General features: G+C 27.1%; 3 protein-coding genes across 3 annotated transcripts; 2 read left to right on the top strand and 1 right to left on the bottom strand.

Moving 5' to 3' along the window:
- Positions 1 to 2,793: 2,793 nt before the first annotated feature.
- OCT59_009305 (uncharacterized protein) lies at positions 2,794 to 4,381 on the bottom strand (the record flags this gene model as incomplete). Its single annotated transcript, XM_066133454.1, has 4 exons — positions 2,794 to 3,050; positions 3,128 to 3,845; positions 3,908 to 3,973; positions 4,196 to 4,381. 4 exons carry the CDS (start codon positions 4,379 to 4,381, stop codon positions 2,794 to 2,796), a joined length of 1,227 nt encoding a protein of 408 aa, XP_065999891.1.
- A 2,604-nt stretch (positions 4,382 to 6,985) lies between these two features.
- Positions 6,986 to 7,471, top strand: OCT59_009304 (uncharacterized protein; the record flags this gene model as incomplete). Its single annotated transcript, XM_066133453.1, has 1 exon — positions 6,986 to 7,471. The coding sequence occupies one exon, from the start codon at positions 6,986 to 6,988 to the stop codon at positions 7,469 to 7,471; it is 486 nt and encodes a 161-aa protein (XP_065999890.1).
- Positions 7,472 to 8,126: 655 nt separating this feature from the next.
- Positions 8,127 to 8,918, top strand: OCT59_009303 (uncharacterized protein; the record flags this gene model as incomplete). The annotated part of the gene is made up of 5 exons (XM_066133452.1): positions 8,127 to 8,376; positions 8,451 to 8,495; positions 8,606 to 8,650; positions 8,725 to 8,799; positions 8,884 to 8,918. The coding sequence occupies 5 exons, from the start codon at positions 8,127 to 8,129 to the stop codon at positions 8,916 to 8,918; spliced, it is 450 nt and encodes a 149-aa protein (XP_065999889.1).
- Between the last annotated feature and the right edge of the window lie 1,479 nt (positions 8,919 to 10,397).

Here is a 10,397-nt window from a genome sequence, read left to right as displayed (position 1 = left end):
TTATTTGAAAGAGTATCCAAGATGTAGCCTATTTAAAGAAAGATAAAAAAAAATTTTAAAAGCATGCGTAAATTTATTTGGAACATAATGGTCAAATATTTTAGTAGTTAAACATCTGTATACAGTAACCTTATAAAAAAAATTCTGGATAAAATTCCGATAAATGATCATTTTTCTAGTTTATATTCCGAAGAAATTCAGACATGTGATCATTTTTTTGGAAAATTTTTATAGGGATAATTATGAATGATTGAATCTTTTTCATGTGGAAGTGATTATGCACCAAATTGTAGATCTTATACAAAACTAATAAATTTGGAAACAATAAGTTCATTGAGGGAAATTTTGACATTAAAATAAAAATTTATTATGCCAATCGAGTTATTCCTATTCTAGTTATTCTATATATCTTAATAAGTAATAAGTATATCGTTAGTCTTAACTTTATTTTATTAGATTAATTTATGCAAGATGGATTACAAAACCAGTTGGTTATCAATGAATCCGATATGGCAAGAATGGAAGATCTATTTATAGCTATCAATTATATCAATTAAAAAAATGGCTTTGTTTCATATGTTATTCACGATACTTCTTTTATTCACAAAAACATTGTACAAAGGCCATTTAGTGATGCAATTAAAAATCGAAAAAGATATTTCATCGAGACAAGTTCGATCTAGAATAAAATTTTATTTATAGATTATTTATGTACGATAATCTTATTTTTTAAATATCATCAAGTTGATAAATATACGATAACAATTATCAGATATGTTTATATTTAAAGTAGAATAATATAAATAAGTGTTATTATACTGTACGTATTGTACTGTATGTCTCATTTCATGATATTTTCGGATTTAAAAGAAAAATTCTCAAAAAGATCATGTGTTATTAAACTGCGATAAAATCGGTCGATCAATTGTATTGAAAAAAGTATTGGAAAAATGAACTTTTTTCAGGGAAAAAAGTGAAACTTTACGAATATAATAATAGAATAAAAAAATCATACAGAATTGTATACACTTATAGTAATTTTCAATCTTATTATTATCAAGCCTCTTTCTCGTCACTTTAAATGTCTTAAGTAAATATTTTGAGATGTTGAACTTGATGAAGTGAATATGGCATAAGCTATTGTAAATATGGAAATTAGTGTACAGTAAGTACACTACTGACTACCCCAGCGTAAAAAAGTTACGAAATGCCCCGTACATGTGACAAATAGTATGTATTTTCTACTAAAAATTGAAAAATGGATACAAGGATGTGGAAAAATCACGTGAATATTCTGACGGTTAGTCGTAGTACACAACTAGGTAACGGTGATTTTTTTTGCTGATAGAAAATGCTAACGAAAAAAGTTAATTTGACTCTTGTGTTTCAGTTATCCCTATCCTCTTGGAATGATGCCACCCGGTTACCTTTTTTTTTATTTATTCTTACTATTTTTTAAATCCATTTTTTTTACAGATTCTTATAGACTGAAAATTTTCGATTTTCTCTACAGCTTCATTAGTTTCTACGACTAATCTATTTATTGCCTCAGGCCTTATTTCCTTTAATATATGAATTTTCATGATACAAAATATCTTTGACATTAACACTTATTGCTTTTTTCCCTTCATGATTAACAAACGATAACGGAATTTTTTTGCATTATAATTAATATGTTGACTAACTCCTTGTACGATAATTAACCAAACAAATATCATCAGGTATCAAGCGCAGCCAATCCATTGTACTTTAAGTACTGACTGTTCATTTGAGAGAAGGTTATCACAATCAATTGAAATTGCATATTACGGCAAATTTGTGAAAATTTATCCTTTATTAAAACATGCTGTTCGAGTTTATTCTCAAGATTAACTTGTTTAGTAGACACATTTAAATAAAGTTAAATACTTACTGTACCGTACAGTTGGTATTTTTATTGTGTGATTAAAATTTTATAATTACCGCAGCAAAAAAAAAAAATTTTTAAAAAAGGTGTAATGACCAAACTTTTTAAAAGTCTAAACCAACCATTGATTTTATAACTTTAGTTCATAAATTTTCTTTTTTAGAAGTAAAATTTTTCCTCGAAAAAGTGAAAAATAACAAAAAAATCAATGGTAAAATTAAAATGAAATCCAATGCTTTTCCGTTAACAACTTAGGTTCGAATTTCAAACTTAGAAAACAAAAGGTTTTTATAGCGAACGTTATAATAGAACTTACTGCAAAAACTAATATTCACTTTTTATATATAAACAAGAACGCAATTACTCGAGATCTCTGGCAATCAATAGAATTTAAGTTAATTTACAATTTAAAAATCATGAATTTATAAAATAAATGATAATATCGTATTCTATGTTCTATGATATTATTAAGATCAAAATATATTAAGTATTCTATATTATTCGTTTCTAATGGTTCATGTTGAAGGTTGGAATTTGTCATTTGTTTAACGTATACGTAGATTATTGACTACTTTTATTTCAATATATTATAAAGTAAACGTTAATTTATACAATTGTGTATATATATTATATATATATTTTAAAAAAGCAAGTTTAAAGATTATTATGTTTTTCATCCTATCATGAAATTAAATTATTAGTAAGATAAAGGTAATTTACCATTTCACCGACAGTTAAACTCGCATACTATGAAGAATAGATTAATAAACAACGTAAGCGAGTCATTTCCAGCTTCAGTGAATAATGCATAACATCCGTGACCATACAAATAAATATACATGACTAAGAATCCCTGAACCCGTAAAAATACATATAGACGGAATTGGTTAATTAACTTTTTCCCATATTAATCTTCTCGAACCCACTGACATCACAATAAATGCTGAAGTATGAAATGAGTTATCTTTTAAATTGTGAATATAATTGAGGAGTTGTTTACGGGCATCACTGAAAATATCCTCTATAGTCTTGCCTTTATCAAATCGTTCTGCATTGCCACATTTCAATCGACGCACATCACTTATTGACATTGTTTCGACTTTTTGTGCTCTTTGTTCCATCACTTCCCAGTTACAATTATTACCTGATTTAATAAAAAGTTTGATTACAAATCTAAATAAAATAATAGTAAACAAAAAAGGCAAGAATGTGAAAACATACCACTGATTCGCAAATCCAAGAAGTTGACACTTTTATTCTTGAACTCAAAAATAAACCGATTCCGCTTTGTATTATCAGCTGATTTGAGTTCAACTATCAAAAGATCGGCATAAAGGGATACATTGTGGCAAATGTCTATGGGAACCTCCGTATCAACATAGTAATTTGGGATATCTGAGAGCAGGGCATGAAACAACACTTTTGTGACCAGTTCTCTGTCTTCATAAAGATTTCCTCTCTTGATCCATTCCTTTAATTTTGATTCGATGTATAAACACAATTCATCAATATTATGATCGTTGAGAAGACTATTGATGCCGTGTCTCAGAAGAGAGTTTGTATTACATTTTTTAAAATCTATAATAACATGAATATATCGTTTTGGTGGCATTTTTCCCCAATATTCCCCAATTTTGCGGGTGGCAAGAAGCATATCAGAGTCTTGAAGTGGGAAATTTGCTAATTCATCGTCGCGATTATCTTGAATTTCGATCTTCCAAAGTTTAATATCTTTCGCTATGGTGGGGACCTCAATTTTCTCTTTAATAAGATCTTTTAGCTCGCCAATAGTGTTTTCCTTTCTAATATTTATTGTAATAGCGTGCACAGCTGCAGGCACATCCCCACGAACCCAACAAAAAAGAGTTATATAGCTTCGGGACTTCTTTGATGGTCGAATATTTTCTTTATCTTTAGTCTGCTTTCTTTTTTTGGAATTCTATAAATAGGTTATAGCTTAGTAAATTATACTTACACAAAAATAATAATATATTCACTCACCCTCTTGATTGCTTCCTGCCAGAACTTTTGTAAATGTTTCTTGTGCTGCGAGCGTTCCACGTTTACCTGTCATAAGAAACGAATTATTAGCAGTGCGCAAAATTTTATTTAGTGGTAAAAGAAGGTACATAGCCGGTTCCTCCTCCAGAATCAGCAGACTTTTACCAACTACAAAGTTAGGACACCTGAATTGAAAGCTTGGAATCGAACGAACCCAGTAATTCTCCTAGCCCAGACGCACTTGACATAGGAGTTACCCTAACTTTGCAAAATAAAAAAAAAACGCACCTTATTTTTCAATGCAATAAAAAGTTTTTGATCCAAGAGTAATTCTGCTTCCTTCAGAAAATGATGAATCCATATATTATCAAGACCATTGCATGTGTTTGTAGATGTGATCGAAGTGATGATGGTATCACGGTTAGATTCCAAGAACCCACGATATGATAAACATGATAAATCATTGCTTCGCATTTTTATAAAAGAAGTAAGGACTAAAAGGTAGAAAGGTTGGTTAGTAATTAATTAAGTAATACAATTAATACAAATCAAACATAGAATTCACCATTTCGGCCGGAGTAGTTTTTGGAGTCGCTCATGATTAGTTAATAAGAATAAGAATATTTTTAATATTTTATTTTTAATATTTTTTTTAAGAATATCTCTAAAGTTTTAGGAAACCTAAAATAAAGAAATCTTTAAATTCTATAAAAACTTTTTAATGCGTATGGAGTCCTTAAATAATAGAAAAATTTCATGACGCATCAATGCTGTTGTTTAATCGTCATTGACTCAGCTTTTGCCAATATTGAAACGAAATAATGTAATTAAACTTTTTTCCCGTTTAAAAAATTTTAAATTACTAAAAATATATGGTTACCCTGTAAAAAAAAGTCGATCTAAGCCTTGATGAGTAAAGAAATAATCATTTAGACGCATTTTGTATAATTAATCATGTAAATTAAGTTCGTTTCAAGCTGTGTTTAGTCGTCGTCGACTCAGAAAATGGACGAAAATAAGCGTTTTTATTGTTTTATTGTTGCATTATTTTTGTACAATATGACAATCAGTTACGTTAATGAACATAATTATGTATACAATGTATATCTGATATGGTTTTATTTCAAATTGTGCATTATGAATATTTATCACAATTATGACAATCAGTTACGTTAATAAACATGGTAGTTAATCAATAATATATACAATGCATTCAAATTATGCATTATTGTGAGTATTTATCAGTCACTACCGGACATTATTTTGTACCAAAAAATGAAACACGGGAATAAGATTATCATTTTAGATATACAGTGTATCATTTATTAGTTGATATGCATACCAAACATGATTCACCTTATCACATGACTCTCAAAGATATCTCGAATTTTCTATTAGATTAACTTCACTGTGTAATATACAATTTAAATGACATAAAATTACTAACAATTTATTTGACGTTATGCTATATGATACTAATATTACAAATATTACGACTTTATTGTAATTATTTGTAGAAGTTACTTGTCCTATTTGACGTAAATTATTTTACGCTAAAGTAATATATATAAAGTAATAAGTCAACCATTGATATAAGTGTATTGTTGTTAAATTCGATTAGAATTTATATGTATTGGAAAAATGAATTTATCTTTTATATATACAGTATATATAAATCATATTAATAAAAATATTAATACTAATTATTTTTCAGACTTAATTACTTTGTATTTTTGTTCTTGTTTCTTTTTTGCAAGCCTATCATTATTGATTCATAGTTTTAAATTATTGAATTGGTTTTAATGTTTGAAGATAAACCTTATTTAAATTATAAAGAGTGACAGTTATTGGGGACGATCATAACAAAATTCTCAGGAAGAAAAATTTTTAAAATATATCCATTTTCTAACTAAAAACTTATAAAAAAAGTTGTACTCATTTTATTATACATTATCTATCCCATATATTTTCAGTGAAATTATCCCAATTGTTCAACATTATTAATATTTTCTTTGTTATTTACTTATTTACTAGTGATTTAATGTCTAAAAAAAGAATGAATTGATATATGAGAAAGATTGTGAATTTTTGCATTAGAATTAAATACTTTGTTCCCAATATATTTTGTCTTATTTATTAGAATTATTTATATTATTTATTTAAACATATCGTTATACTATGATTTAACAATAATTGTGTATCAAATCGTTAAAAAAAAAAAATAAGTTCTAAATCAATCGTTGATAAAACAATTTTTTTTTATAAGCTTAGTCCATAAATTTTTTTTTTTTAAAAGATCTTCTCACACTAATAAAAATTAATAGAAATCAAAAATGAAATCTATCCTAATCTTCCACTCCGATTTTTAAATTTTACTTTAACTGTGTTCTTAACGTGATTGAATAAAGTTATATTTTACCGCGCCACAATCCGCCACATGTATGGAACGTTACTTTGCGCAAATAATATACGAAGGAAGTTTCTAATACATAGTATTTTCATTACCACCTTAAAATTTTATAGTTCTAAATAAAAAAATTATTTTAATAATAAATAAGCTTATCTAATATCCATCATGGAAGTATAATTCGGCATTTAGAGCTTTTTCCAGTAACAAAATGGTAAATAAAAATAAATAGGGATTTATGCACTTAAATTAAATTATTTAAATTCAACAAAATGTCGATATTTTTTTTGATTTCTTAGGTCTAATTGTCACACCAATGCATAAAACTGATATCAATTGGGTGTAACCGGCTGTTACACGAATCAAAATGATATTTTTGCTGCTAAAAACGTCTAGTTCTTTCTACCAAGAACTTAGGTTTGAATTTCGAACATGGAAAACTAAGAAAATTAAAAGGTGTTCCACGATGAATGTTATGATAGAACTTTTCTGCAAACTTTATTCTTTAGAAAACTTCTTTTTTGGAAACTCTTTTATTTGTAAATTCAGGAATTTTTTAGCTGATCAGTTCCTCAAAAGGACAAGTGATCATGCTTTGCTTTTTCAAACCCGTACTACAAACAAATTTATAAATATATGGTAATTTTGAGTTAGGGAATTAATTTAAAATTATGGATCAATCAATTGACTCAAATAATACATCTTTGACTCAATTGAGCCCGAACTGCCAAAGAGTGCAAACTCAGGAACTAACTTCCTTAAATTATCCAATACGAAACACGCTTAAACTAAAAGTTAAGAAATGCAATGAGTGTAAGAAAAAAATAAAACTTATAAATGAAATTCATCAAATTTGTCATTTATGTTATAAAGCAAAAATCGGCAAACTGAGTGGAAATAAAGTTATCGATAATTTTATAAAGAGCACATTAAGTAATTGCCATGCAGATACGAAATTAGAATTTGTTCCTTACGATAGATTCAAGAATATTGAATTTGTTGCTGAAGGAGGATTCAGTAAAATTTATAAAGCTACTTGGATTGATGGACTAATAACCAATAAATGGGATGAAGAAAAACAAGAGTTTAAACGCTTTGGTGAAATGATAGTTGCTCTTAAGGAACTTAAAGATACCGTACCTCATTTAATTCTTTAGAATCTATATTTTTAGAATTATTAAGTTGTTTACAAATGCTAGATAAATGGTAACTAACAAACTTTTATTTCAGCTTAAAATATTTTATAATTTTATTTTAAAATGTAGAGCAAGTCTTCTTAATCAATATTATGGAATCACGCAAAATCCAATTACTCTAAATTTTATAATAATTACGAATTACTATAAATTAGGAGATCTAACACATTATATTTCAAATGACTTTTTTAATATTAGCTGGGGAATTAAATTAAAGATATTGCGAGACATGATAATAGGACTTCAAGTTCTACATAGTGCAGATATTATCCATCAAGATTATCACAGTGGTAATATATTTAGTAAAGAAATAGAAGGTAATTATGATACATCAGCAATAACAGGTGATTTTGGAATAAGTAAATCTGCAATTGGATCATCAGATAATGGTAATGAGGTTTATGGAATTATTCCTTACGTTGCTCCAGAGGTTCTTCAAGGACAAAAATATACTAAAGCTTCAGATATATATAGTTTTGGTATGATTATGTGGGAATTAATGACAGGTAGAAGACCATTTTGGGATAAAAGTCATGATACAGAACTTATTATTGAAATATGTGATAGTATTCGTCCTCCAATTGTCACTAATGCACCTGAAGGTTATATTGAATTAATGCAAAAATGTTGGCATTCTGATCCAAACGAAAGGCCAAATGCTAATGATATTTCACTTAAATTTAAATATGAATTGTATTACCGTAATGAAGAGAATAATCCAACTAAGATCATAAGATCGTCAGATATTGGACCTATAACCACAAACAATCCAGGTGCTATATATAAAAGTAGACCTTTAAGTGCAATGATAAAATCTGCAAAATTTACCAAAAGCTTAAAAAGCCAATGTATTCTCCCAGAACTTGGTAAGAAATTTATTTTATCCTATTTATTTAGTCTACTGTACCATAAATTTATGTGAGTTATTTTTTTTAATAAGGCAAAAGAAAATTTAATAATAATCTGAATGAAAATAATAATGAAGGTATAACAAATATTTTCTTTTAAAACTAATTTTTCCAAAGTCAAGTTGTTAATTTGCTAAAACAGATAATTAAATAAATTACAAATTTTTATAAATACAATGATATCTAGACAAAATTGTTAAAAAATTTAAATTATGTGAAGATAAAAATGATGGTATGAATTTATTGTTTTTATAATCTTTATTTTAACTCGATTAAATTTAGTATTTTGTTTTCTCTTCTACATAGATTACTTAACAAAAGAACTTATATTTGACATTCATGATAATGTAAATTCTAATGAATCAAATAGTAATAAAACTAGTAAGTAAGCAAACAGTGATAATAACAAATATTTTTTTAATCAATAAATCCATATAATAATTAATTCTATTTGTTAATATATAGATTACAAAACTAAAGAGCTTGATTTTGATATTTAATTTTCTTTGAATATAAAAGTCATTATTATTTGATTTTTGCGACTAACTGATCTTTCAAAAAAATACTTACGGATTGTAGACAATAAGATTTAAATTATTATATTTAATTTTAACTTTATTTTATATTCATGGTTAAATTATCATTTTTTCGTTAAATTAAAAAAAAAAAATGTTGCGAAAACATTTTTTTTAATTAAAATTACTTAGAAAAACGATTCGCAACGTCTTTTTTTATTAAATCGGTTCGGGAACTGATGCAAAAACCGATCAGGTGAATTGCGGATTTGCGTATCACTAACCGCAATTTGACTCTATTGCGGATTTGATCAATCAATTGTGGCACCATCCCTATATTTTAAGTATTAACTTTGAATGATACAAATTATACAATGAACAAGACCTTAATGATAATTTGAAATATATACAATGGTTGTTGTATAATAAATACTTGGACTAAATTTTTACAAAAAGCTTTTTACTATTTATAGTACAAATTTTAATCATAAAATTTTCAAACTTTACATAAAACACCTATAAAAAACCTCTTGATATTGCTATTAAGAGAAGTCTAACCTAAAGTTGGATTTGTTTAAACTGAAACTGAATCTTGGTTGAGAAAAAACTGTTGAACTTTCGTGGAAAATTTGAGTAGTTGTTATTATGCGGTGTATTTTCCTGTTACATATATTTGCCGATCACATTAAAATTGAATCATAATAAATTAGCCAATAATATGGATTTTTACCTATACTTTTTGGTATGAAACATCTGTTGATTAGGGATGGAATCAGTTCAAAATGAATTAATTCGAGTTGATTCTAAAATTTAAAAGATTCTGAATCTCTTAGGCTTAAAACTATTTTTAACCATAAAAACCATTCTGAACTTTGAACTGAATTAGAACTAACGAATTGATTTTCATCCCTACTGTTGATGGACTATAGATATCGCGTCAGTACTAGATTTACTTGACTTAGTAGTACAAAAGTTTCACAATTACAAAGATATCCAGAATGTTTTTTTACAACTGTTAAAATAAAGTTGTGGCCATTTAAAAAGACTATTATTTTCATATGCAAATGAATAGATACAAGAAATTCCATTTCTTGGTTACAAACTATCCACCAGTCATAAGAAAAGGGTCTAAAATGCAATTTGGATCAATAATTCCCATTGAAAGTAGGGAAACGTCATAATTTTACTTTTTACTATTTAGATTGTGTTTAAATAGCAGTAGTGGGTATGGCAAAAGAGATTCAGACACTTCATATATGTATTTATTCCGATCAACATTAATCAAAATTGATGATTTCTCCACAGATTACGAATTAACATTTGCTTTTTCAGTTGTGGTGGTCAGTAATAGAAGATGCAGAGGCAGGTGTGTTAGTTCCAGTAGGGATATTTGGCACAGATAAAAAAATATTGTTACGTTTCAGAGTGAGATAAAAATTTATTTCTGAAAGAAAGCGTTAGTTG

Source organism: Rhizophagus irregularis, chromosome 17 (genome assembly GCF_026210795.1).
Source record: "Rhizophagus irregularis chromosome 17, complete sequence".
Taxonomy (NCBI): Eukaryota; Fungi; Glomeromycota; class Glomeromycetes; order Glomerales; family Glomeraceae; genus Rhizophagus; species Rhizophagus irregularis.
This window is presented reverse-complemented; position numbering and strand designations above follow the sequence as displayed.